The sequence below is a fragment of the Simochromis diagramma genome, unplaced genomic scaffold (genome assembly GCF_900408965.1).
Source record: "Simochromis diagramma unplaced genomic scaffold, fSimDia1.1 OVJJ01000618.1, whole genome shotgun sequence".
Classification (NCBI taxonomy): Eukaryota; Metazoa; Chordata; class Actinopteri; order Cichliformes; family Cichlidae; genus Simochromis; species Simochromis diagramma.
This window is the reverse complement of record NW_024387423.1, coordinates 7013852-7041479: the sequence shown is the minus strand read 5'-3', so window position 1 is coordinate 7041479 and position 27628 is coordinate 7013852. Positions and strand designations below refer to the sequence as shown.

General features: G+C 42.3%; 1 protein-coding gene across 3 annotated transcripts; it reads right to left on the bottom strand.

Moving 5' to 3' along the window:
* Positions 1 to 1393: 1393 nt before the first annotated feature.
* Positions 1394 to 24238, bottom strand: LOC120722133 (protein SOGA3). Of its 3 annotated transcripts, XM_040012968.1 has the most exons (12): positions 24116 to 24238; positions 22235 to 23017; positions 21770 to 21994; positions 21469 to 21627; positions 20738 to 20809; positions 20048 to 20367; positions 19663 to 19822; positions 19287 to 19356; positions 18524 to 19070; positions 18287 to 18416; positions 17845 to 18168; positions 14974 to 15087 (listed from the first exon to the last, which is right to left on the bottom strand). In XM_040012968.1, exons 2-11 carry the CDS (start codon positions 22955 to 22957, stop codon positions 18058 to 18060), a joined length of 2517 nt encoding a protein of 838 aa, XP_039868902.1. In that variant the 5' UTR covers positions 22958 to 23017; positions 24116 to 24238; the 3' UTR covers positions 14974 to 15087; positions 17845 to 18057. The 3 variants fall into 3 exon arrangements, with proteins under 3 accessions (XP_039868900.1, XP_039868901.1, XP_039868902.1); XM_040012967.1 differs by lacking the exons at positions 17845 to 18168; positions 18287 to 18416; positions 18524 to 19070; ... (6 more) ...; positions 22235 to 23017; positions 24116 to 24238 and adding exons at positions 2690 to 2808; positions 2891 to 2926; positions 3758 to 5585; ... (2 more) ...; positions 8827 to 9129; positions 15346 to 17019 and having other exon boundaries at positions 14920 to 15087; XM_040012966.1 differs by lacking the exons at positions 17845 to 18168; positions 18287 to 18416; positions 18524 to 19070; ... (6 more) ...; positions 22235 to 23017; positions 24116 to 24238 and adding exons at positions 1394 to 2808; positions 3758 to 5585; positions 5801 to 5880; ... (1 more) ...; positions 8827 to 9129; positions 15346 to 17019 and having other exon boundaries at positions 14920 to 15087.
* Between the last annotated feature and the right edge of the window lie 3390 nt (positions 24239 to 27628).

Genomic DNA, 27628 nt, shown 5'->3' with positions numbered 1-27628 from the left:
TTAGGCAAGGAAAAAATAAACACAAAAATGCATATTTACTCCATGTGATGGAAACATATTTACAGAAAGGAATGTGGGGAAAAACTGCAAAAAGAAAAGGTGGGAACAGAAGTGCTTACACATTGACATTATAGTGTCTAGTGTCAGACAGACAGTTCCTGATGTCACGTTGCTCTGCACTCACAGGAAGAGATCACAGTGTTACCAAAGATCTTGGCCGGCAAGATTGAAGCAACTGGAGCCAGACAGTCGTTTGATTCTGGTGCTTCATTTCTGTGAGCTGAAACATCATGCACTGTGACTTGATTTCTCTCACATAATTATTTATGCGCAAAGTCTGACCAATGTCCAAAATGTACTAAATTATTGTTCATAGTGAAAGGATAAGGTTTGAAGACACATGCGGCCTGGGAATCAGGCATGGGTTGATTGCTGAGAAATAAATTACTCAATGTCTGCCCTCTCCTGTAGTTTGTGTTTTGACCTTATCTACCTATGATCTTCTTTTTTCTCTTCTTCTTACCCTCACCACCTGCCAGTCACAAATGCCCACCCTTTACTGCCTCTGGTTGTGTCAGACTCAGGGGAGGATGAAGAACAACCCCCTGTTAAAAGGGGGTTGTTCCTCCCCGCCATCGTCATGAGTTTACTCACAGGGGATTTTTGTGATTGTTGGGTTTTTCTCTCTAATATTGTGGAGTCTTTAATTTGCAACATGTAGTGCCACAAGGCAACTGTTGTTATAAGTCATTGCTTATACATATTTCCATCCATTCGCTTCCGCTTATCCTTTTCAGGGGCGCGGGGGGCGCGGGAGCCTATCCCAGCTGTCATAGGGCGAGAGGCAGGGTACACCCTGGACAGGTTGCCAGTCTGTCGCAGGGCCAACACACAGGGACAGACAACCATTGGCATTCACATTCACTCGCACATTCACACCTATGGGCAATTTTGATTAACCAATTAACCTATCCCCCACAAGCTGCATGTCTTTGGACTGTGGGAGGAAACCGGAGTACCCGGGGAAAACCCACGCAAACACGGGGAGAACATGCAAACTCCACACAGAAAGACCCCGGCCTGATGGTTGAATTGAACTCAGGACCTTCTTGCTGTGCGGCAACAGTGCTAACCACCGTGCTTATACATATTTATCATATTAAATAGGTCAAATAAAAGGGTTTATGGGACTAGTCAATTTATTATTTTTTCTATTCTACTGTATAATAACACGCCTCTCATATTGTGTTATGTTGGTCTGTTGCTTTCACAACACGATTTAAGCTGTCAACAATTTTGAGAAACGTCGCTAACAAACAGAGCATGACAAAAGCACATATAGCATATCCTAGATATATTACAGGTATATTACAAAGACACTCTTGACATGTCATGTGAAAAGAGAAGCAAAATCCTTATGTTTATTACACAAAATGAACAGCAAAGGCATCACTTTCATGATTTACCACTTTGACTCAAAAATACTGTACTACTCAGCTGAGTAATGTCCTGATATGTGACCATTCAGAATTAGGAAAAGTAGAGAAAAAGGCTGTTCTACGTCTTTCATATGCATTGTTAGCCATGTTATGCAATTAAGCAGGAGCTCAAGAATTAGTTTTGACAGAAACTCTAGAAAACATCAGAAGTGGATGGACAAAAGAAATGTAATTACAAACAATGCATTTAATTGAAAAAAAAAAAAAAGAGGAAATGTTGAATAAATCAGCCTTTGGTACCAAGTTATAAAAAAAACCTCACATTTAACCTGTTGATATCAAGTAAATGTTCTTTTTGCTTAGTAAAGAAAAATTAAAACCACAAGTAAGTGTAAAGCAATGTGTTTTAGTCACAGGCAAGGTACAATCCAGGCATGTACTGAAGATAGTGATCAAGAAGGCAGAAAACTGACACTTTTGTTTGGGAGAAAGTAATGCTAAAAGAAAATCCACCATCTTTATCTCTGAAGTCAACATGATGCTACATGTTGTATATGTAATATCACACTTTGTGCTAAAAAAGCACATAAACACGATGCACGCAAAATACAAAATAAAGTACATTGTAAACACATTCTTTTGGATTTTACTTAGTTTAACCACTTTATCATGAATCAACATCACTTTCAATGTGTAAATACAGTTTATATATCAGAGTGAGAAGTGAAGTGTCTGTTGTTGATGGATTAGCAAGGCTACACTAGTCAAAGCTAGAATCCAGACCTGAGCAGAGATTATCCTTTCAGATGGTTAATATAAATAAATGACACGCCGGCTGTGTTATTCCTTGGAAGGTGATGTATTCAACGTCGGATGTAAGGTATGATTCCTAGCAGATTAATCAGAGTGTACTGCTGAATTACTGAAGCTGCTTCAGACACTTTCTTACCTTTCTTGGTCAATTAGGCTCCACTGGATACCATACATTCTAAGAGTTCGCTGATGAACTCACAACTAAAGCACTTCTTAGTCTGGAGTAGCTAAGAGGCAGTCTGGATTTTTATATACAACAGTAAAAAGCAAAGGTTCAAAATTCAGAGGTTATTATTCAAGGCTTCTGGTTGGTTCGGTCACACAGTGAAGATCAAATGATGATAGTCTCAATGTGAAAGGCATGTGAGTATGTAAAAGAAGAGGAGAGCTTCTGAAGGGGAATGGATGGAGGCACAACAGGAGTGGTAGAGGGAGAGGACGAGGTGGAGGAGGACGAAGTGGGGGAGCGGCTGGCCCATCGCGAGGGGAGACGACGGTTGGCTGGGCGGGCAGGTCTTGAAAAGCTCTTGTGGGTGGAGGAAGGCTCTTCATTTTCCTGAGAGGAAAAAAATGAATTAACATTTAGGATCATCACACCGTCCTGTCTTCAATCAAATTCACACACTTAGATACTTTACATTCTGTCATGTGTTCCATTAGTTGTCTTCTTGACCCTAGGGAAAACAACAGGCACATTTCAAACAGGAACACTAAAATAAAGCATTCTTATGTGGAAAAAGTCACACATGGTGGTCGAGGGGAAAGTGAAACTGAATATCTTACATATGCTGCAGTTGAACCGATTTAAAAGCACTTCAGAATCATCTTGGGTAGTGCTCCTCAGTTGTGCCTCCAATTACGTTCTTTTCACGAGGTCAAATAAAACTGGCTGATAATTACTTGCACAATTTCTTAAACATTTGCATGACTTGAAAGAAGCATAATCACTTCAGCTCACTCCACTCTGCAATCTGCCAAGGGCATTTAGTCAGCTGGTTTCTTGCAGATACTTCTGTAATTTCAACACAAAGGCCAGAAAAACACTTCCACTATAGAACCATTGAAAGATGAAAGACAAGCCAGTGAGGGTGAGCAGACCTCCCTTTTTTAAACTTTATATACCACACTGCCAGTTCCTTTTGTTAAGAGCCTTTAAGCAATGGAATGGCCCAGATGCCCAGATTATAATGGAGGCTTTGGCCTGCCTCTGTCTCTTAGCACATACCAGAAATAAACAACATTCCCACTGGAGCTGTCCTCAGTCAAGGGTAATTGCCTAGTGTTTCATAATGGAACAGAACAAAATGTACAACTTCCTGGTCCATCCAACTGGCCCCAAAAATATAGTGTTACTTAAATAGATTTTGTTCAAACTTAAATACATAGTTGCAGACTTTCTTCAAGTGAACTTTCTTTATATTAACATCATCATTGTGAAGATCTGCTGAATGAAAAAAGCATTTCCATTAATACAAGTGTGCATAATTCTGTCAAGCTCCACCCACCTGCACTACAAGCTGTATCTCTTTCACACCACTGGCACTGTGGCTGCTTAGCTGTGCATGACTGGGGTGCATGACTGGGGCACTCTGTGTGTGTCTCAAAGTAAGAGGTAAAGGCAGAGGGTTCACATTCAGCATGTCCAGTTCTGTGGCGTTCTTCTCATGTGCAGCACTGAAGAATGGGTTAGAGTTAGAATGCATCTCGTTCTGTTGGTTCTGTTGTGCCCGAGCTGCACTTTCATAATTTTTTAGAATTCTTTCAACTGCTCCATAGTTGGACCTGGATCCCTCAGGCCTCGGGTATGCAGCAAGAGTGAGGGGTTTCCACGGATGGTCATTCATTATTCGAAGCCCAGGCCTGGAGGAGTCAGACTGGCAGGAAGACCCTGAAACATGTCTTGGCTGTGCCATCTGTCTTTGTTTGTTCTCAGCAGACAGCTGCTGGAGTGAAACAGCAGCTCTGACTGGCTGAGCCTTTGCTCCATGGGGATTCTCTTTCTTAGAGCTGGAATCATCCACAGGCTGAGCTGGCTGAGTACTTGCAGGCAAGACCGGTTCAGAAAAAAGACCCTCTGTTGCTCCTCTGTGTTGTGTTTTCTTCGAAGGACTGCTTGCTGTTCGAACTTTGTGCTTGACCTCACAATGGTGTGCAGGATTATGAGAGGGTACTGATGCTACCCTAAGAACAGCCTGTGGTGGAACAGTTGAAAATACAGAAAGAGGTTCTTGCTTTATAATAGCCTCCTCTGGTTTAGTGGTGCATCTTACTGACCTTGGTTGGACCTCAGGGTTCTGTATTGCAGACTCTGAGACAGTTGCTTCAGGATGCACACCCATGATGCTAGAGGTTGCATCAGTAAAATGTGGCTCAAACTTAGTCTCTTTGGAAGGTAAAACCTCAGATTCTGTATGGACCGGTTGGAAACCCACTGAGCTGGTATTCGTTGCATTAAGACTGTCTTCTCCATCAACCCCACGGCCCATCTCTGCCTGAAATAAAGTTCGGTTGAACTCAGCTGTTTTTTGTTCCAGCATTATGTTTCTTCTGGATCCCTGAAGGTTGGGGCTGACAGGTGAAGACAGGAGCAACTCTACAGGTAATTCTCTGACAGTTGGAGGTGTTTGTGCCTCAGCACCTTTTAAATTTCCAACACCTGGACAGTAATCTGAACACAGATCTTTCCTGGCAGTCCGTATGTTGGATTCAGAGAAGCTTTTCTGCACAGACCCATATGTGGACAACTTACTGTTAGTGAACTTGCTTGTATCACAGCACCAGCGGTTATGGCAACAGGCCATATTACAGTTAGAGTTAGCAGGCACCGAGCACGATGCTACCACACCATCTACAAAAACTTTTCCTTCATTTTCTTGTAGCATAGCCCCAAACTTCCTGACAATGGATGGGCTGCTACACTTTCTGTCCACTAAAGCGCAGGGACTATGGCACTTCTTCACAGTTGATATTGGAGATTCTGGGATGTGCAGTTCTGTGTCCGGATGGGTGGGAGTGCTCAGATTCCAGGAGGAGGTCCGAGGAGGGATGGGTGGGGCTGCTGTATCCATTTCAGAGTGCACTCCATGGCTTGTCTGTGTGTTTGTGTAGCCATCTGGATCAGTGTTATTTGTTGTCCAGGATTCACTCAGCCCTTTTTTTACTTGCCAGGTGTTACCTGGAGACAAAGTGATCCAATTTTCCCTCTCCAAGGCCAGGAGATCATCGTAGATCTGGCTGAGGTCACAAGGAGCTTCATCCACATCTAGGCGCGTTTCGTTATGGCCAAAGAGTATGTCACTTTCCTGAGATAGGCACAGAGATTCAGATCGATTCCTGAAAGCAAATAAAGTGTAAACTGAGTCCAGTATCTTTCTACAAAATCAATCTAGACAATTTACATCTGAAGTTTGAAGAGAAATGTCATGTATTTACACTTTGTAATAAAACACACATGGCATTGACACTATGTACATGGTGAGCTTCAGCAGACACAGATTATCCTACTCCTATGCTGGTGCCAGAGAGTTAACATAAAAACAGGGATCTACCTCTTATCGCCGTTCTTCTTTCTGATCTCATCCTGGTAACTACAAAGCTCCTCACTTACACGGGCAATCTCTTTGAGAGCCTGAAACAGACAAACGTTGCAGAAAGAAAGACAATGAGACAAGATGAATATTGTGTAATGCCAGAGTATTTTATCACTAAAACCTAGAGCTGGTGGTATGTCACATAAAGAGGATTATCTGCAAAAGGTCACCAAGTGATGACTAAAATACAAGTACAGGGCAGAGTAAGGGTATACTGTTTAACATCACCAGTGATAAATACAATGTAATATATCTAGTGTTAGAGTTAATAGCAAATTAAAAAATAGATAAAACCCTCACAGCATTAAGAGCAATCGTATTTGTCTTCTTGTCACTGCCGTCGCTCAGGCCTCTTTCCTCATTGCCTTTACAAACATTTTCCTTTTTAACTCCACATTCTGGGGCTCCGTGATAATCAGCATCAAGCTCTGCTGTATCCACATCTTCCTTATTATCACTGACTGAGCTTTGCTGCCAAGTCCCTGCAGATTTCAATACATCCACAAGCTTAGGTTGTGAATACTGGCTCCGAGCGAACTCATTACCAACAATAAAATCACACAGACTGTCTTTCTGGAAGCAGGTGGAGTGGTGACTGTTTTTGTTACCGCAACCACCATCAACACTGATGCTTCTGTTGTGATAAAGTCCAGGTAAAGATGGATGTCTGTTTGGTTCTGACTGACTGCTGCTGCTGAGTGGCTCCGAGTGGGAGTTATCGCTGAGAAGACTCGACCCTGTGCTGGTGGAGCGGATGCTGAGTCTATGCACGGCATCACTGTGAACATCCGGTCTGCCACTGTCCAGTCCAGGCCCTGCTCGCTTGGTTCTCACCTCACAGTACAGCTAGAGATGAGAAGAGGAAATAGAGGTCAGAATTTGCACAGCTATGTTGACAGACTTTCAGGTTTCTAATAGTGAAGGAAATGCAATATTGTTATTAATCTAGGCAAATATTTCATTTGGAATGAAAATATTTTTGAAAAATAATATCTGTAATAAGATTTTTTTTATCCAGTGATATTATTAATTTAGTGACAAGAATGCATCTTTTAACAGACTAGTGTGCTACAGCATACTCCAACCTCAACCTTTGGATGAGATTAAATATAACAGATAAAACAGTTCATGAAAGGCTCAAGCAGTGCGAAGACTAAATGGCACCATATGATTATACAGTAAAATTCTGGATCCACTGCTTATGCATAATGATAACTTCACGTTAAATGATGAGAAGTCAGGCAAGATAGCTAATGAACATTTTTAGACCACGGCAGACTAAAGAAAATAACATTCAAAGACTTCTCTTAAATAACATTGGATAACCTTTGGCCTCCTACCATGGAAATCTTAAAATAGTAAGCAATTCATGCCGACTAGGCTCCCTTCCCATCATGCAATGTCTAGATGGGACTACTGCGCTTTAGCCTTCTTTATTCCTCTGTTGTTTTCCTCTCTAATTTTCTGGTCTCAAGGGGGCAAATTAGAGCCACATGTTCTTTTCATAGCAAATTGTTCCAGTGCTTTTGCTCTCTGTCCAACTACTTGGGTATAAAAACACTAATCTGCTTTTCTGGGCATGTCAGATTTCAATCCACTTGTTTAATTTCTCAACTTTATGAAACTACATAAAAACAAAACAACATTTAAACAAAAATAAAAATGTATATAGTGCAAAATAGCAGGATGGTAAACAGCTAGTAATGTCTAGTCTATTGTTTCAATTCAGCAGCCTGATTGATGTAGGGGCAAAAACTGTTTAACAGGAGCGTGACCCTTGAGCGAATGGTCCTGTACCTTTTTCCCTGACTGCATAAGTGAAAACAGACTGCACAAAAGATGAGTGGGATCATTTGCAATGCCCAGACTTCTGCAGATGCAGTGCTTGTTGTAGATGTCCAATAGTGTTAGAAGTAAGGCACCATTGACCTTTTCTGCTGTTCTCACATAAACAGGTATACTTCTAAACGTAAATGGTAAATGGCCTGTATTTATATAGCGCTTTACTAGTCCCTAAGGACCCCAAAGCGCTTTACATATCCAGTCATCCACCCATTCACGCACACATTCACACACTGGTGATGGCAAGCTACATTGTAGCCACAGCCGCCCTGGGGCGCACTGACAGAGGCGAGGCTGCCGAACACTGACGCCACCGGGCCCTCTGACCACCACCAGTAGGCAACAGGTGAAGTGTCTTGCCCAAGGACACAACAACCGAGACTGTCCAAGCCGGGGCTCGAACCGGCAACCTTCCAATTACCAGGCGAACTCCCAACTCTTGAGCCACAATCGCCCCATAAACATTAAAGATCAAGGATTTCCTAAACTTGTGTTCAATTAGTCAATTTGCACTTTAGAAAAGTGTGAATAATTTCACACCAAGGTGGGACCAATTGCACCATATCAGCACATTCTATTATCCAAATAGAAATAAGAAACCAGTAATTTTTCTGACTGCTGCAGACTTGTCTAACATAGATGTTTACATATGGAGGAGTTCATTACTGCAGCACACCAGGCCACTGACAGTCCTAATCACTGCCTCTTGCCTGTCTCAGAGTCCAGAGGACTAACAGAGCGCTCTAATTCTTCCAATGCCTTTCTTTCCTCAAACTCCGTTGTAATGATCGGGGAGGATGTTTTCACACAGTTGATGGTGAACAGGATGTGAAGGAGGGAAGTGTTACACACTGTAGCAGCTATATGAAGCCATACATCATATAATTTCCTGCTATGGATGGACAATTAAAAGTGGCTAAGTTAACTACTACTCAACAACTACTGTACAACGTTTGTAATTTTTGCATACTTGGTGGGATGTTTCACTTTTTCTGTGATAAGCTTTTGTTGTTGTTGTGTTTACTGTTATATAAACGTGCTGCAAAACAAAATTGCCCTGACTGTGACTGTAAAGACAACTTTCACCTTTAACCACAAATCCAATGAAATGTAGACATACCTTCACACTAAGAGCATCTTACCTCTTCTATTTTCTTCTGCATATCCTTCAGCTGGCTCTCCCACTCTCTTCTCTCCACGTCAAACCTTTCCAATAGCTCAGCTTTCTCTCTCAACCAGTCCCTCTCGCTGTGCTCCATGCGGCTGCGCAGGTCCATGGCCGTAGAATATGTATCTGCCAGGATCCTCTGCTGCTCTTCCCTCTCCCTGCAGGTCGTCAATGTCTCACCGTGCTGTTCTCGAGTGCACCGTGAAGCTGAAGAGCAAGGTCCTGCTGCTGACTGGACCCCTCCACGTACCAGTCCAGCAGCCTCTCTACCCTCCAACTGAAAGAGCCAGACAGGGAGTGCACAGTTTGCAGAGGAGGAGAAAAAAAGTTAGCAGGGAGATAGAAAGAAAAAGAGTGGGAGAGACATTGTAGAAAACAGTCGTGATAAAGGATAAATTGCAATTGGAGAACCAGAGGATGAAAGCCAGATGACAAGACATGAAGGCAGGAGTAGGAGAAAATGTTAAATGTGGAATTAAGAGAATGAAGGAGGGGCAGGAAGAGAAGGTGGAGGAAGTGGGGGAATAATACACCATGGGGATAAGTGTGAGTGGGTTCACAAGTAGGAAGAGAGAGAAAGACAAAAAAACTGAATACTGAAAATATCCTGTAAGAACCCACACACAGGTTCATAGGTTCAGGGTTCAACTTTCTTTTCTATGGTACTTAACGAACACAGGATACAGTGCAGGATATGGCATTTTCACACACAGGAAAATATGTCTGCAGATGTGACCTCAGTCAAATGACAGTCTGGTAATCCAGTTATTTGTGTTAAGATGTTTTTTTTTTAAACACAAATAAGGATACAACCATGATTCCTTTCAATGCAAATAGCATTGAAAACATTACTAATATGCCAATCTTATTGGATTCAATTTGAATTTTCTGTTTTAATTAAATAAAGGTCCTTTTTAAATAAGATAGGATGGGCATTTCCCCTGGGATTTTCCCTGTTGAACAGCCAAACATGGACACTGAAAGTATGTTATCGAATTACTGAGTATGAAAAGAAATCTCGCAAAACTATGAACTGTAAGAGAAAAGGATAGAAAGAGAAAACTGACTTAGCCTGAAAATAACAAACACTAGAGCACTGGTGGCCTCAGTTTAATATAGCAGTGTTGGGGAAAACCCATCTGATGTAGAGAATGTGCTTTTTTACAGAACTAAGGACAGGGGGATGTTTCAGTACACAGATCTGTGCATTCCGTGGCAAATGTGCATTTTTGTTGCTAGTAAAAAAAAGAAAAAAAAAAAAAAAAAAAGGCTTTGGTGCTGGAAAGAGCCCAGGACAACGCCTGTGCATACAGTATATTAGTGTGCCTGGGTGTGTGTGTGTGGTTGTGCGTGTGTGAGTTTGTATGTAGTGTTTGTTAGAAAGAGGGAGATAATGCATAAGCTTGCACAAATGCGTTATTTCAGTGTCCGTCCGCAGACACAAACCAAAAACCTCGGTCATGGTGTTATTTTTGCCTGTGGCCTGGGATCAACAAATTATGGAGTAGGAAAACAAGTCAACACAATCTGCCTGTAGCTCTTTTCAAAATTCTCCACAATTAGAGATGGATGATGATGGGTGCTGTCCACACTCTATTTAAACATCTACATGTAAACAAGTTGTGAAAATACAGAAATAACATGCTTGGAGTCACAATAAAGAGCCAAGCAAAGTTTTCAATGATTGACAAAGGAAGTCAAACTGTCTTATAAAGGAAATACTGTAGGAACATGTAAACAGAGACGCAGATTACCAGCATTTCTTCCAGCACAAGGAAACATACTCATTCACATCCTTAAATTCAGTTTTGATACACAACCTCCAACTACTCTTGGCCACCCTGATAGTCACTGTATGGCACACAGGGTATATAAAGGTAACTGTGTCACCAGGGTGACCCACTATAAATAGCGAACACACAGCTTGTACAATGTTACATTCCAAGGGGAGGCGGGAGGCTGGGGTAAAGGGAGAAGGGAGCGTTGGCTGCTAAAGCAGAATGAGATGTCTCCTAGCTGCCAGCAGCATTCATAAATCAGTGGCATGCAGGGAAATATGCCTGGAAATATCGGGTCTAAGACTTCTGCCTGGGACCCTGGATGCTTCTTTGGTATCTGGAAACAACATATAGCAGTTACAAAATACAAAAGCCCACCAAAGTAAATTATGTGCCTTTAATATATGAATATATGAGCACAAACATACAACTGCTGATAAAATACTGCAGCCCTTTATTTGACTCACTTTGGCTTGGAGCCCACAATCTCTGGTACAGCAATTAATCTACAAAACATATCAGTGAAACCAAACTTTAAAAAAAACTACTCATATGGCTAAATCTCACAGCTTCTTTATGATTCACCACCTACAAAACGACCAAAAGAGAATAAATTAAAGTCTGATACTGCTTTCAAAATGTCTCCTTAAACTGCACTAATAAATAAACAGCATCTAGCTGTTCAGCTAGCAGGATACTGTACTAAAGAGCTCAGTTGATACCACTTTAACTTTATGACTCAGTCGAATGCATTTAACGGCAGTTTTTAAAACATACATGCACAGAGTAACATGTATAAATACAGGGAGTGCAGAATTATTAGGCAAATGAGTATTTTGTCCACATCATCCTCTTCATGCATGTTGTCGTACTCCAAGCTGTATAGGCTTGAAAGCCTACTACCAATTAAGCATATTAGGTGATGTGCATCCCTGTAATGAGAAGGGGTGTGGTCGAATGACATCAACACCCTATATCAGGTGTGCATAATTATTAGGCAACGTCCTTTCCTTTGGCAAAATGGGTCAAAAGAAGGACTTGACAGGCTCAGAAAAGTCAAAAATAGTGAGATATCTTGCAGAGGGATGCAGCAGTCTCAAAACTGCAAAGCTTCTGAAGCGTGATCATCGAACAATCAAGCGTTTCATTCAAAATAGTCAACAGGGTCGCAAGAAGCGTGTGGAAAAACCAAGGCGCAAAATAACTGCCCATGAACTGAGAAAAGTCAAGCGTGCAGCTGCCAAGATGCCACTTGCCACCAGTTTGGCCATATTTCAGAGCTGCAACATCACTGGAGTGCCCAAAAGCACAAGGTGTGCAATACTCAGAGACATGGCCAAGGTAAGAAAGGCTGAAAGACGACCACCACTGAACAAGACACACAAGCTGAAACGTCAAGACTGGGCCAAGAAATATCTCAAGACTGATTTTTCTAAGGTTTTATGGACTGATGAAATGAGAGTGAGTCTTGATGGGCCAGATGGATGGGCCCGTGGCTGGATTGGTAAAGGGCAGAGAGCTCCAGTCCGACTCAGACGCCAGCAAGGTGGAGGTGGAGTACCTGGTTTGGGCTGGTATCATCAAAGATGAGCTTGTGGGGCCTTTTCGGGTTGAGGATGGAGTCAAGCTCAACTCCCAGTCCTACTGCCAGTTTCTGGAAGACACCTTCTTCAAGCAGTGGTACAGGAAGAAGTCTGCATCCTTCAAGAAAAACATGATTTTCATGCAGGACAATGCTCCATCACACGCGTCCAAGTACTCCATAGCGTGGCTGGCAAGAAAGGGTATAAAAGAAGAAAAACTAATGACATGGCCTCCTTGTTCACCTGATCTGAACCCCATTGAGAACCTGTGGTCCATCATCAAATGTGAGATTTACAAGGAGGGAAAACAGTACACCTCTCTGAACAGTGTCTGGGAGGCTGTGGTTGCTGCTGCACGCAATGTTGATGGTGAACAGATCAAAACACTGACAGAATCCATGGATGGCAGGCTTTTGAGTGTCCTTGCAAAGAAAGGTGGCTATATTGGTCGCTGATTTGTTTTTGTTTTGTTTTTGAATGTCAGAAATGTATATTTGTGAATGTGGAGATGTTATATTGGTTTCACTGGTAAAAATAAATAATTGAAATGGGTATATATTTGTTTTTTGTTAAGTTGCCTAATAATTATGCACAGTAATAGTCACCTGCACACACAGATATCCCCCTAAAATAGCTAAAACTAAAAACAAACTAAAAAACTACTTCCAAAAACATTCAGCTTTGATATTAATAAGTTTTTTGGGTTCATTGAGAACATGGTTGTTGTTCAATAATAAAATTATTCCTCAAAAATACAACTTGCCTAATAATTCTGCACTCCCTGTATTCTTCATTTCATTACTATTATAGATTGTCATCAACGTGATCAAAGGTCACATTCAAAGCGCCCTAGCGATTTATTGCCCGTTAGTACACCATGTGTTTGCTTTGTCTCACTAAAAAACTGATACTTCTGCTTCTGGCACAATGAAACCAACATGTTGAAAATGACAGAGGAGTTTGTCACCCATGCTGAAATTGTTCACATATTACTTCAAAGTGAAATGAAGCTACACCGAGTTTGCGCGACTGACTTCCACTCATTGATTTGCATTCGTTCTTGTCAACCTTTGTGAAGTGTTTCACAGACAACTAAGATTTGTTTAGTTCTGTAGTTCACACAGAAGTGAAAAGAGTGAAACAAACAATAGACCCCCACCCCTATTTGATATGCAAGGTAATTAGAAGTCTGCAAGTCAGTTAGTAGAGTTCTCTGCTGTAAATAGTTTGGATTTGGATCTTTAAGAGCGGCCTTATTTTTACTCTTGGTAAACACGTGCCCAAAAGCATAAACTGTGGCAGGATGTGGCATCAAGACAAACAACTACAATGGAGTAAATCTTACTCAGCATGTCACATTTCACTTTTGTCTGTTTGTGCAATCCATACAGAAAACTGTGAGTGTGCATGAGAGGCAACATTCTAAATACTCTCATTTGACACAAACACAAAACACTATGACACAAACTACTATGAGGCCTTTGCAAACATAAAGCAAGGACAGACACTGACAGACACCTGTGCCAAAAAAAAGCTCTCAGGTGGCAGGTAACTGTCTCTAATACAGATAAGTACATTTACAGCATCTTGGTGAAAACATCAGTGTGTGTGTGTTTCTCTGGTATCATGGTATGCTCTGCAGAAACTGAATTGTCTTTCTCACACTGGTTCACTGAGCTTTACGGACACAAAGCAGAACAGTAAATGTCCGTTTTTATTTGGCTATTTTTCAACCACACTGTGAAAAGGCCCTGGGGGACAAAGAGAAGAGCTGAGAAGTCACAGTCTGCTCTCTACTCACATACAGAGAAGCTACATTATGATAGTTAAACCAATGTGTGTGATCTGACAAATCCCTGGAACTTAGTTTAATTCTAGTGTTATTACTTCTCAGCAGTATCATTGCAGCAACCCCTTAATTTCTATCACCATGTTATAGAATTTAGGAGATTCATGACTTCACTCAGAAGGAGATCAATCAGTTTAAAGTCTGTGATAGGAATGATATGGGGCTCATCTAGCAGATAAAGCTGCTGCCATCACAACATCACAGAGAAACTATAGCTCCAACGAGCAAAGAGACATGCAAAGCAGTCAGCGTGCAGTTAAGTCTTAATATTAACAGAGTTCACAGCATGAAAAGTTTTCATCCTTTCTTTTGATCTACAAAGGAAGAACAAGTCTCATAAGATTTAGGCATTAAAGCAGCCAAATAAATCCATTTTCTGATATAACCAGAAAAAAATGCTAAATCCCTAAAGCCACACTGCTTTGAAGAATAGCTGTGAATGGTCATTCAAGTGATCCATACAGTGCCCAACACAGCATGGCACTGGTATGCAAACTTAACTTCAAGTAGTTTCTGTCCTTTTTCACCACGTTTAACAATAGCTATCCATTGCCAAAACAGGCTAATGTTTCATTTTCCCAGAGCCAGCAGTTGAAAGCCAAGTTTGGTGTTGGTTTCTGGCTCGGTGGGAAAACTAAGTTTGTCTCCTCCATGCAAATCTTTTGTCTGAGCTGAGGCTTGAGTTGGATAGAAGCCACTGTGACTTATCACCCTGCCATATTGGCAGCAAGTCCAATTTACACCACAATGAATGCCAGCCATGCGCAAACACAAGAAAATATGCAATTATTAAAATAAGATGTGTCTGTGTGTGTACATATATACTAAAAATAAAGTCACCATCATCCCTCACTTACCTGTGCAATCCTGCATTTAAGTTCAGCTTTCTCCAGCTCCCATGCACATCTGTCTCTGGTATACTGCAACTGGAGCTCTGTTCTCTTCTCTTCTTCTCTCTTCACCTCCACCTGCACTTCTTCTAAAACCGTCTTCAGGTCCAACAGAATCCTCCTGTTCTCCCCTCCCTGCAGGAAACCAATTTTTTTTCTTTACAATCACAGAAGAACTCAGAAGAGTTCTCAGAAGACGGATGTTTGATAATAGACAGCTGGTTACACAAACAAAAGATTAAACATTAAATTTCACTCCAAAGAATAATCTAAGAACATTAAACATTAAATACACCAATTTATAGTTGTGTGCTACTGACAAAATATTCGTATTTTAGTATAGCTGACAGACAAGGTTCAAGGTTCAAGGTGAGTGGTAATGTTCTCAATTACTTGTATGTCAGCCACTTCTCTCAACAATGACTCCTTCTGGCGCATCCATTCTTCTTTGTCATGTACGTGTCGCTTTTTTAGATCCTCAAATTTCTTTTTTAGCCGTGTATGCTGGGCTTCCCGCTGCTGCTGCTGGGGTTCTGGACCTGGCCACATTTGCCCCCTACGAATCTCAAGCTGGGACCCCGCTTCACCCTCTGCACCTGCGGGGGAAGCACCGAGCTGCGTGTCGTAGATCTGACTGAAGACCGTGGGTGGGGAAGAGATCCTCCTCAGCGGGTTGCGATTTTTTCCCTTGCCTCTGTCTGTCTTCTCCATCCTGGAGCACGGGACAAACTCCCATCCCTGAGAAGGGACGTATCCCCCGCCAGCACCGCCCCCACTGTGCAGCCCCGCGCCGTTCACAAAAGCGCTCCACATTTCTCAAGTGCATTAAAAGAACACATTAAAACAATAACCTGACTGGATCGATTGTTAGAGTACGATCACAAAGCAAATCTTTAAGTAGATCCATCGATTCTCCGTATGGGATAAGTAGGAAACATTTTTCAAATAGTTCGGCATGCTTTCTCGTAAACTCCAGCTGCTTTTCAAGTGGTGACCAGTGGCAGAAAAAGTTATCCAAACCCGATCAAATCCCACGTCGGCCAAACAGCAGCGCTCGGATGAGCAGTCACAGCAGCGCTCACGCAGGACGCTCGAGTCCCTTCCATATCTTCACTGGGGTGAAGTTAAGCCCTCATTCTGCAGCAAATCCCTACGGTAATTTCTCTCGCTCTCTCTTTTAAATAAATTGCAGGTTTTCTGCTGTGTCCTAAACCTGCGCTGTTTTTAATTTCACATGTTTAAAAAAATAAAAATAAAAAAATACATCCCGGGACGCTCAGCTCCGTGCCGCGTCTCTGCCCCACACACAGAGACGTTGTAGGCGACAATCCAGAGCAAGCAATGACAAGACACCCAGTAACCACTCTGAGGCGAATGGGAGAAGCTCCCAAAAATATATCGTGGAGTGCACTGATGTAAGAGCTGCGGAGTATTTTTACCCCCTGTAACCATGAGTTTATACCCTTAAAGCCAAATAGCTGAACGGCGCCTGCAGGGGTATTAAGGAGTAAAAGAGATGCTCTAATCTACACCGGGCTCCTCTAATTACGTCGCAAGAGGTGCCACCTTGTGTTGTACCCATGGCAACAAATCACCTCACTGTTAGCTAAAAACAGCTAATCTTTACTCTTTAGAAACGGCGCACATAAATTTCTTTCTTTCTTTTTTTGGAAACTTTTTTTTTTGTTAGCGTAATACTAACACACGATATCTCAAACTCCTGCAAAAGAAACTTACCTCCCCAGTAAACAAAGCCTGCCCATCTCTTCTCTCTTAGCCATTTCTCATCCGCTGTCTTAGCATGAGAGGGGGTGACTATCACGAGGAAAGCGACGAAGGGTGTGTTTGTATTCATCCTCAGAGCCACCACTGTGACTCTAGCCTTGTCTGTAACTTCAGGCCTGTAAAACGTGGGCTAACTCGTGCTGCTTTTATTATTAACGTTGTAATTAGCAGGCGAAATAACAGTAACGGCTTACATTTACATGCACTACATAGCGTTTGTGTTAGTATGCTATGTTCACGCGCAAAAATACGAAGCACGTGCAGCTTAACCAAACACTGCGCTCTTACCTGTTTTTCCTCTGATAATCCCGAGTGTTGCAGTGAATGTCCTCATCCCCCAAACATACACATTTCATTTCAGCCAGCAAAATTGGCTGAAGTAACTGGAATGCGGCGGTTCAGTTAAAAAAGATCGGAGAGCGAGAGGCTACCGCTGAATTTATGCTTTCATTAACTGGAATAAAATCCCCCCCTTTCTCTCTCTCCCTTTCCCTCAACGTCTCTCCTCCTCTCTCCCTCCACAGCTGGCCCTAATATGTGACGTAAAACATCCCACCGGTGGGATGAAAGCAGTAGACCGGTTCCGCCCCCGTCCTGGTGGTCAGGTCCGCTGGATAAACAGATCCACCAACGGTATGCTTTTGCAGACTCACCCAGAGGCATTTTGTAAGATTCTCAGTGCAACACTAATGCAGGTAAAATGACAGTGCTCCTGTTATGCTTCCCGTGACTGTGTGGATGATCTGTTGTACATTAGGCTGACATTTGGTGGTGACTCAGCACAGCTGCCTAAGAAGAAGAACTTGCAGGAGATGTAGTCCTACAGTATGAGTGTCAGTGTTATTGTGGGAGGGTGCTTGAGTGTGTGTAGGCCTATGTGCATTTTCACAGACCTGACAGTGTATTCATAAAAGTTTGTTTATTCCTGTAGTCACATAAATAAGGCACGTGCACAGCTCGGGGTAAACTTTTCCCCTCACAGATATTTTCAGACAGCTTTTCTTTCTGATTCAAAGAATCAGATATGCTCATCTTAAACCTAGATTGACCTGTGAAGGGAATTCTATCACAGGTTTTCACAGTAGGAAAATTGAATGGCTTACTCACCTAAAACTCCACTGTCGCTTCTAGGTGTGTGGTCTCCAGGGAATGTTGAAAGCAGCTGAACAGATGAGTGGGTCATACTTGGAAAATGAAAGAAACTGTACCTTGTGTGACCTTATGTAATGTGTTCAACATAACAAAAAGTGAAATAAATGAATATGTTTAAAAAAAAAGAAGCAATAAAAAATAAACATAATGTGATGCAGAAAGTGTGCTCTACAGTACAAAGAACAGGGTGAAAAGAAATACCAGTTTAAAAATGGTGGCATAAGACAGTGAGGAAAACAGAACAAGAATGAGGATCAGCAAAATGATGGGCTGAAACATCTGGAGCGATGGCAGTTGAAGGAAAAATGGGAGTGAAGAGAAGAATGATGAGCATTAGAAGAAGAAAAGTGGTGGTGGGGGGGGAATGTGACAGTCACTCTTGTTTTTATCAGCTTACAGAAAGTGGCTCCTCTGCCTGTTTGTCGTCCTGCTTGGGGACATCCAGGCGGTCTATGAAGCTCTGCAGCTCTTTCCTGAAGGCTTTCATCTGTGCGTTGATACGATACAGCAGCTCGTGCTCTCTGATCCTGACGAAGAACAAGTTTGGACTTTCAAAATCAGGTAAATTTGGAGGAGACTACGACAGTGTAGTGATCACACAAAACTGTGATCGTTTTTTTCATGTAACAATTACCTGCCACCTTCCTCATCCTCATCCAACCTAGCAAACAGCTCCCCATTGGTGACATATACTCGGGCCTCAGAAATGATAGTGCTGGTGTCAGTGATGAGCCTGTCAATGGTCCGACCCAGCCTCTCCGCCTCGATGCGGATGTCTATCATCTGCTGCCGGTCCTTCAGGCTTCTGGATAAAAAACGACTATCTACAGGTGAGTAAAGAGAGCGCGTTGGGGTGAGGCAGCGGATGTTTCTCACCTCGTCTGAGTCACTCTCTCCTCCAATTGGGCCCTCGCGTTTGCGATGTGGCGGGAGGAGGCGAGGGGAGGAAGCCGAGGCTGAAGGTGTGTCATCGTCCCGCCCTCCGTCACTCTCTGCATCGCTGTCGCGAGGGCTGCCACGGATGCCCAGGTGAGAGGCCAGGTCGTAGCGCTGCATGTTGGAGAGCAACACGCGGTTCTCGTACTGGAGCTGCATAACTTTGCCACTCAGTTCGTTGATCTGCAGACGCGCTGCTTTCAGCTCCTCCTGGAGAGCCTCCACTTTAGCAGGGTCAGCTCCTCCTGGGGTTGAAATAATGCAACAATGGAAAATGGAGCATTAGTTCAAATTAGGGTTGAATGTGCAGCTCCTGGAGGTTTTTTTTCACATATTTTTTTCACCTGGTTCAGATTTAATAAGCTTAAAAAGAAGAGATGCCTCTTTACTTGCAGTGCAGTTGCTTGACTCCTGCTACAACATCAATGACAGGCATTTAGAATATTAAAAAACATACAAACCTCCTCCGTGTCTTGATCCAGGTTCGTGGGACCCAGCCTTGTATTTAAGTTTATTGAGCTCACTTGTCACCTGAAGAGGAAACTCAGTGTTATCCTGATGTGTGTTTAACATCAATCAGAGTCATTTACCCAAAAGAAAAACAAGGAAACACTTGCCATCTTATGTTGCTAAGATTAAAAATGTCAAGTACTAGATCTAGTCTGTTGCAACTTTCATGAAAATTGGTGCTAGAAAGCTGTCAGCATTTTTATTTTTTTAATATTTACATTTTTCGCAGTTACTGCAAAAAAATGTTTGTTTGTTTTTGATGTTGCAGAAATGTTTCAATTTTTTTGTAGATTTTTTTTAAAATATATATATATATTTTTTTTTTACCTTTTTGTTCTCTTCTTCCACATCTGCTAGATTCCTGCGGAGAAGTTCGGCCTCGTCTTCCACCAGCTGAAGCTGCTGCCTGAGCTCTGAGAGAGCCTCACCCTGCTCTCTGCTCTGTTGACCTCCACTGCTAGAGCCATCCACTCCAGCTGCTGCCAGACTAGGGGGTAAAGAGCAGACGAGCAGTGTTAATGAGGACGTCGGGTGCTTTTACTCTTCCAGCTTCTGCAAATCAAACTTGAAATAATTTCAATAACTATCTTTGTCAGAATTTACATATTTAATGTTCCCCAGTCCCCAGTTTTCCTTTTCATAACAGCTATCATGTCATTCCACTAAGCTGCCGGTTGACTCATCAGGATTCTGATGAATGAGTGCCAAGTACCTGTCCTCCCTCATGTCATCCAGCTCAGCCTTCAGCCCTCTGTTCTCCACCTCGAGCTCCACAATCTTTCGCCCCAAGATGTTTGCTTCCTCCTCCACAAGGCGTAAACGGAGCTTCAGCTCAGATTCACGAGTGGTGGGAGGCCCTCCAGCCTCACCTTTAGGCAGAGGGCTGTCCACATCCCCATAAAAGGACCGATACTTCTGGAGCTCCTGCTCAAGTCGGTCCTTCTCTTTGTCGATCTTTGCCATCTTTTTCCTCATCAAGATGGCTTCCTCTTTGATGAAAGCTAGCTGGCATTTCAGATCTTCATTTTCTTCCTGTGAACAGATGGAACATTTATTTCATTCAGTAACTTCCCAACTTTTGAGATAAATGAAGTACGTCTTAAGTCTTTTGCCCATTCTTTAAGTTCTCTGTATTTTAGTCTCATAGACAAACCAGAGACAATACAGTAGCAATATAGCTTCTCTGGTGTTCTCATGACTTTGGTAGCCTGCTTAAAAATTTACACCCAAGATCCAGGTTTGATGTTACTCCATGTTACTTTTACTCACTATGAAATATGACTATCCAGCCAGTCTATCACATTTATTTTTCATTTGGAGATTTACACAGGAAAAATAACCTCTTTATTAAACATATCAGCCAAAGGTTATACCTTTATAATCTTATAAATTGCTGACTCACCTCTGTTGGGGTCTGTGGAGTCTTTCTGTCTGCTTTCTGCCCATCCTTACTGCCTTTTCTTTTGAGTGAGAGCTGCGGGGAAACAGTGGTTACATCACCATCAGCGGCAGCTTGGCGTTTTCTTACTGAGGGCAGTGATATCATCCAGATTTATGGAACACTGAACACTCACTAATGGAAAAAGAGGACTGCTTAAACTCGCCCTCCAGAATGTTTCTGGTAAGATATTCAAATTCAAAGCACGCTGCTGTCTGTGCAGTTGTTATTTTAGAGCCTTGAAGAAAAACACCCAAAAACAACTGGTTTGTGAATATAAATATTTCTTACACATCACATCATAAGAAAGACATTTTGTCCTAAATATGTAATTTTACTGCAGGGTAGTAGAGCTGCTGCACTGACAACGAACCTGGCTGTTACATTGCTATAAACCCAGAGTACCCAAAGCAGGTTTTTCTGGTTTTGTTTTGGATTATTTTACTTACATTTTAGCTCATTTTAATCTGGAGCTCATACATTCATTGGAAAACTGTGGAAAAACTCTGAAAGTATATTAAGAATTACTGCCTGATCTGCTCTTGAACCCCGTTCTTCAACCTCACCTTCACATTTTCTCCAGTGATATTCAAATGGCATCTTATAGTCTAACTTTTGGTTCAGGTAACAATTTGCATTGTGTAACTGTCCCAGATAGTCGAACAAATGAAGACACACTGGCTTCAGCCTCTCACCTCTTTGGCCTTCTCCATTTCATTTTGCAGGGCCTGTTTGGTGACCTCCACCTCTATCAGCTGCTGCCTAAGCTTCTCATTCTCCTCCTCTGTCTTTGTCCTCTTCTCCTCCACATTTTCCAGCTCATGGTGCAAGCGCACAGACACATCCTTTGCCACCTGGGAGAGGAATCAAGACAGAATAAAGAAAAAAAGCATATAGGAAATTAAAAAGAGGAAGGAGGTCCAGTCATTGTTTTGATCGTTAATTTAGATGATGATGAGGATGAGGATGATGAGGATGGGACATCCAAAGACTCACTTTCAGGTCTTGCTCCAGACTTCTAAGCAGCTCGCCATCCACTTGGCCACTTTCTGTGATCCTGAGCCTCTTTCTCTCAGCCTTCTTTAGTCTGTACTGGAGAATCCGACAGTTCTTGTTGGCTCTCTCCAACTCTCTGCGCATGTCCTGCAGCTGGCATGCGTCTTCTTCATAGAAGGTATCCCGCATCTCATCCATCTCTGCCCGCATCTCCTCGATTTCATTCTAATAAAACGTGGAAATGAAATGCGTGATGAAATAATCGAATCCAGCATCTGTTCGGTAAATTTGACACTTCCATAAATATGTCGTTTTCAGCAGCACTACAGCAGCGATGATCATGCAGTAAGCGTGCAAATACAACAAGTGCGACTGTTGAACACGCCAAAAGAAAAAAGAAGAAGAATAGAAAAAACATGGCCTATTATTTAAGAAAATTTAAACCCTGGCGTAGAATTGCATTACCTTCAAATCCTCGTTTTCATCCTCCAGTCTCTCCAGCTCTTCGTGTAGTTTCTGGTCTGGCTGTGCAGCCACCTGCGAACTGTCGCGCTCGGGGGACAGCTCGGGCTCAGAGCCCGGCGGAGATGCTGATTTCGCCTGCATCTTTGTCCCTTTCTTTCCTAAACTCTTATTCAAGTGAAACTGTATTAGCTCGGACTGCAAGCATCCCTCCTTCCAGAAGCCGGGTCCGCAGCCCACCGTGCCTTTCGAGCTCTTTTTGTTGCTAGTTGCCTCCCCTCCCCTCGGATTTTTGCTCCTCAGTTTGGGGGATTTGGATGCGCAGGGTTGGTCGGAGACAACGCGGTTCTGATCAGCTCTGGAGGGCAAGGAAGCGTCTTCTGCTGGTTGGACGGCTCCTCTGTCTGCCGCCGCCGCGGGCCTGCTCTGCGTCGGATTTTCAGCACCAGCAGGCTGGACAGCAGCCGCGCCTCTGGTGGCAGGAGCGCTTCCGGCCTGCCGCTCCCTGCCCGTGGAGACTGGAGAATGACCTCGGCTACTTCTTCCTCCCCCTCCTCCCCCTCCACCCTGTTTTGATGTGATGGGCTTTGATGGGTTGCTGCCCTTCTGCGTAGCTTTAGAAGCAGCGTCTTTTAGCCCAGCCGGAGACGACGATCGCTGCTGCTGCTGCTTCCGGCTGCTATTGTCTGGCTGCCGCGGCGACTCGGCAGATGATGGGTTCATCATGGTGTCAGAGGATCAGCTCATCATCAACAACATCCATCCCCTTTACCAGTATCCTTGTACCTGGGGGACAATTGACTTTTTAGACATAAAAAATAGAGAGGATGTAGGCTGAAGAACGATGCTCTACAGGTCGATCAAATAATTTGCCTCTTGGAGTAAAGCCTGCGGGAAAAAATATATAAAATTTGGGGGGGGGGAACTGGCAGAGATTCACCGGGAGGCACCACGGATCACCGTGTATAGGCAAGGCTAATTAGGTTACACCATTGCCAGAGGAAAGCTGCCAGTAGTTGTGTTGTGAGCACCACTGATTAAGCAGTCAGTCATACAGACCCTGTTAGATGAGATGTGTTTGAGATCAGCTGCAGCTCGGCCGGGTAATTAGACAATCCACATTTACATCACACGCACCCAACGGGTGGGAAGTAGGCGAGAGAGAAAAAGAGAGAGATTGCGAGGTTAATGTAACCTATTGTCATTGGCTATTAAACCTTAGACAGCAGCCAGCCAATTAAGCAGCGCTACTTGCTCAGTTGACAGACAGCCGGTTCAGAGTGGCCCCTGATCTGATCCCCGAGCGCCCTGAAAGAAACAAAGGGCGATCCAGCCTCGTGATGGATCACTAAGAACCACTCTCACACTCATCCGGAGATAGCTGTTTCCTGTCAGCCATCATCTTACTCTTCGTTTCCAACATGCCCGCTGACTCATTACTTGAATGGAAGATGAGCGACAAAAGTGTCAGAGGCAATAAAAGAAAAACGCCCTTTTAAAGCTATTACACAGCTGGCATTGTTCATGCTTTTTTCTCTCTTTGTTGCTTCAGTTTTAAATGGACCAGGAATCGACTGGCTGCCTCACAGTCTCCTATTTAGCGCCGAAAAACCAAAGAATACTAAATCAGTCCAAACTGAGGGGAAAAAAACTGCTCATACGGGCTCATGTATTGCCTGATGTGTCTTCTACAAACAAACAGCAGCAGCAAGTGTAAATCATCCCACCTTGGAGGCCTGCCTGAGAACATAATGTGGAATACAGTCAGACATTTGCCCTTCATACAGGTTATTGTTGCCCACATTCATCTAAAACACGCCTGAGTACTCAAAGAAAAAAGGTATCACCACGTGGAAATTATGCACTTTCAAATCCATCTCTTACCTTTTCTGGGAATTTTTTTCTTCTTCTTCTTCTTTTTGTCGGATGCTAAAGGGTAGTGATGATGGGGAGGCAGAAGAGATGCTGACTCGAGCGCCTCCCGACCACCGAGCAACCTGTTTCAATATTCATCACATTACATCATCGCAGGGAGGGGCCGAACTGCACGGAAACGAAGCTGGGCTCCTCTCATTGGAAGAAGGCAGGAGCCTCAGTCTGTCCTGCTTTCGATGCCTCGCTCTGAATTGTGATTGGACACAGGTTCTCGCAGCATTATATTAACCTGGTATTGAATCATTAATTTTTTTAGACTGTCTGCACATGCAGGGCGTATGATTGTCTTCTATTTTAAAAGCATATAAGCATCATTTACCCATCATTTATATATTTTGCATATTATTTTGCATCATGCTGCATATTTTGTTATGCAGCATGATGTATATTTGCATATACAGTAAGATACTGTACAGACACTTAAAAACAACATTCCATAAAATAAGCAAATATTCTAATTCAAATGTGTAACATTGTTTACTTATTAGACTTTTGGTTATACATTAGAAGTCACACTTCCCTCTGTGGCTTTTAAGCGGAATACATATGAGCTCTTAGCTCTGTGGTGTTTAAAACATTAATTACACTGGTAGTTCCCATATGACGTCTTCTTGGCAGCTGCCTTCTTTTTCCCAAACCGAAGTTGATGCACAAAATTCTTCCACTCCCAGGAGTCAGACTAGTTAGTGCTTGGAGAGAATAGAGGCAGCCTTCATGTACTGCTTTCGGGGGAGTAAATGAGAAATTGCACAGAGAAATCTGTGTGCTGTCCATTTCTCCCAGCAAATTTCTCTGGATGTTTGTTGTGAGAAAATGGAAATGGGTTGAAAGCAGGTTAGTGTGTTAGTCCCAGGGAAAATATATACTGAGGGTAATTTATTCTGTTTGGGAACAGGCTGAACTCAAGGCAACTTCAATTTGATTATGTTATTAGTGGCTCAGACCATGAAGGCCAGACTGACCAGTTATTTGAAGTTTTCCTTCTTGGCCATGCATCAGTAGTTCTCTTATAGATGATAAGAGAAAGCACATATATAGCTGAAGTGTTGCATGATGGTTCCAAGATACACAGCTAAAGTGGTGAATAGTTGTTTGCATCACCCCACAGTGAGTGAAATAACAAGTATGCAGGAAGAGCCAAGGATTGACTTGGATTGAAAAGTGGGGATTTGCTATGCTCTGAAGGTTTTATGGCATGGGTTTTCTAGGCTTCACAAACCACAGATCTTGGCCTCCTACGTCTGAACAATCCATTTGCCTCTGTCACTTCAGGCTTTTGCAACAGTATATCTGTTTAAAAAGACAGACAGAGAAGGTTCTGTGTTGTAATCACAGTTTAATCACCAGACAAAATGCTGTCTAGCAGGGCAAATCCACCACTTTGGGACAGGATAGGATGACAGATGTTTGGGGGCTTGCAGTCCCTTTTGCATTGTCACACAGTCACACCCTTCCCCCACTTCTACCCTCTTTCTTTCCTCTGGTATATTCAATTATTTACTTGAATTAAAGTGACAGATGTCTGCGTCATCAAGGCACTTATGTGACAGTCAAGGTTTCTAACTGTGCTTTGTGAAACAAAGGAAGGTGATAACTGGCGTAAAAGTGTGTCCTGTCTCCTGGTTACATGCAGATTATCTGTATCTCTGTTTAAGTAGTTTATATTCAGCATACTGTGTGTATATATAACAATTATTTATTTTCATCCAAGTAAATAATTGCTAAGTGGCTTAACAACGAACAAAAAACATTCCTCTGAAAACGACCACAAACAAGAACTACACTGAATCCAAAGAAAAACTTTGAAAGACTTTCAGAAAGCCTGTAAAACTACTGCTCAAGATCAGCTTAAAAGATTACAAGAAAGTCTGGCTGTTTGGAAGCAAAATATTAAGAGAGATGGGCCTCTCAAGACTTTTGCACAGTACTGTACAGTACAAAAATTATACAATACGATATGATCTCTACAATAGTTACACAATACTTACTCATTGACTCACAGATTAACTCCCAAAGGAAGACTAAACTACACTGAAATGCAGCTGTGGATGGGAAAGAAATGCTTTGTGAGCTGAAAGTCTCAAAGTCCTGTCAGAAGAAATGCCAACTTACAAGTCTATATTCTTGGGTACCAAATCTCATTCCCATCACATTCACTGGTATGAGCACCAGCAGCGGAACTATATGCACAGGTGGTAAGAGGAGAGAGATGAGCATCTATCTAAAAATAACACCCTCATTGAACTCACACACTCAAGCCTCTCTTTAATTCTCACTTCCTCTATTAATACCAAAACCCTTTATCCCGAATCATCACAGTAACATCAGCATAGACAGAAAACCGGGCCAATGTCACTGTTCGATATTATCAGAAATTATCTGCAGCATGAAGTTGTCATTTCTAATCATCCTTTCCAAATATTATACTGTAGTATTGCTAAATTAGCCTAAACACCATAGTAAAATGCTGATAGCATATGAAAGTATTGGCATGCACACAAGCTTTAAACTTGCTGGATTTTATTTTGCCTTAAATTGATTGTTGAATTGCTTTATTATTTATTAATAGCCATTCTTAAAATAGTCACATGTCACACGAAAGTAATTTTTTTTAGACAAAAAGAAAACTCCTTTTTTTTTTCTGAAAGGTAGGCAGTTGAGTGCTTATTGAAGTCAGTGTGTGTAATGAGTTTCCCCTGTGAGGAACAAAAATGCCTGCCTCCAGCCTCAGTTGTTGTGCTCCAGATATCAGCTGAGCTTGTGACAGCGAGGAAAATTGTTACTTTGCTGTGAAATCCACAGGGGAATTTAGTGAAGTAGGCACCTCTGTGTAAATCCAGTCACATGCTAAAGTTGCTGTAATGTATATCGGGCCGTTACTTGTGCAACGTTTCAGGATTGACATCCTAAAAAAATTGCACATGAATAAAATTACACTGATTAAAGTTAAAATAAAGACATAAAATCTTAACCGACATGAATAGTCTAGAAATCTGGCATATAAGACGTTTAAGAATCCATTAAAAACCCTCAGTATAATGCTCCTTATAATTTATTTATAATAAATATTCAGATAATAATGAATATTTCTGAATAAATAAAGAGTATTTATCTACTTGTAATTAAATTTCACAGCCTATTATTGAAAAGTTGAACTCAGAGATTTCTTAGTGCTTTATGCTATGGAGATGCATTTGTCCACCAGAACAGATTGTTAAGACAGAACTGAAAGTGTTATAACGACATTCTGTCATCATCCAAGCAAAAGGCTGCTGATGAGGTTATGGTGTTATGTTACTGAGTTGTGAAATTATTGCGCTGGGTTGAGGAATAATACAAACGTAGTCCATGTGATAGGCCTACCCCTCTGCTAGTGGAGGCCTCCCACTCATAAACTCTGCAGGGGGATTGCATACTCATAGAAACACGTTTCTAAGCCTCTTACACAACAACATGCACATA

Excerpts from the sequence above, each read along its gene's own strand:
- LOC120722133 (XM_040012966.1), bottom strand. The coding sequence starts at position 15,765 with ATGTGGAGCGCTTTTGTGAACGGCGCGGGGCTGCACAGTGGGGGCGGT. Across the intron at positions 5,881-6,142 it reads ATACGATTGCTCTTAATGCT|GCTCTCAAAGAGATTGCCCG; the intron begins GTGAGGGTTTTA and ends TGTCTGTTTCAG. Across the intron at positions 5,586-5,800 it reads AAGAAGAACGGCGATAAGAG|GAATCGATCTGAATCTCTGT; the intron begins GTAGATCCCTGT and ends ATTTGCTTTCAG.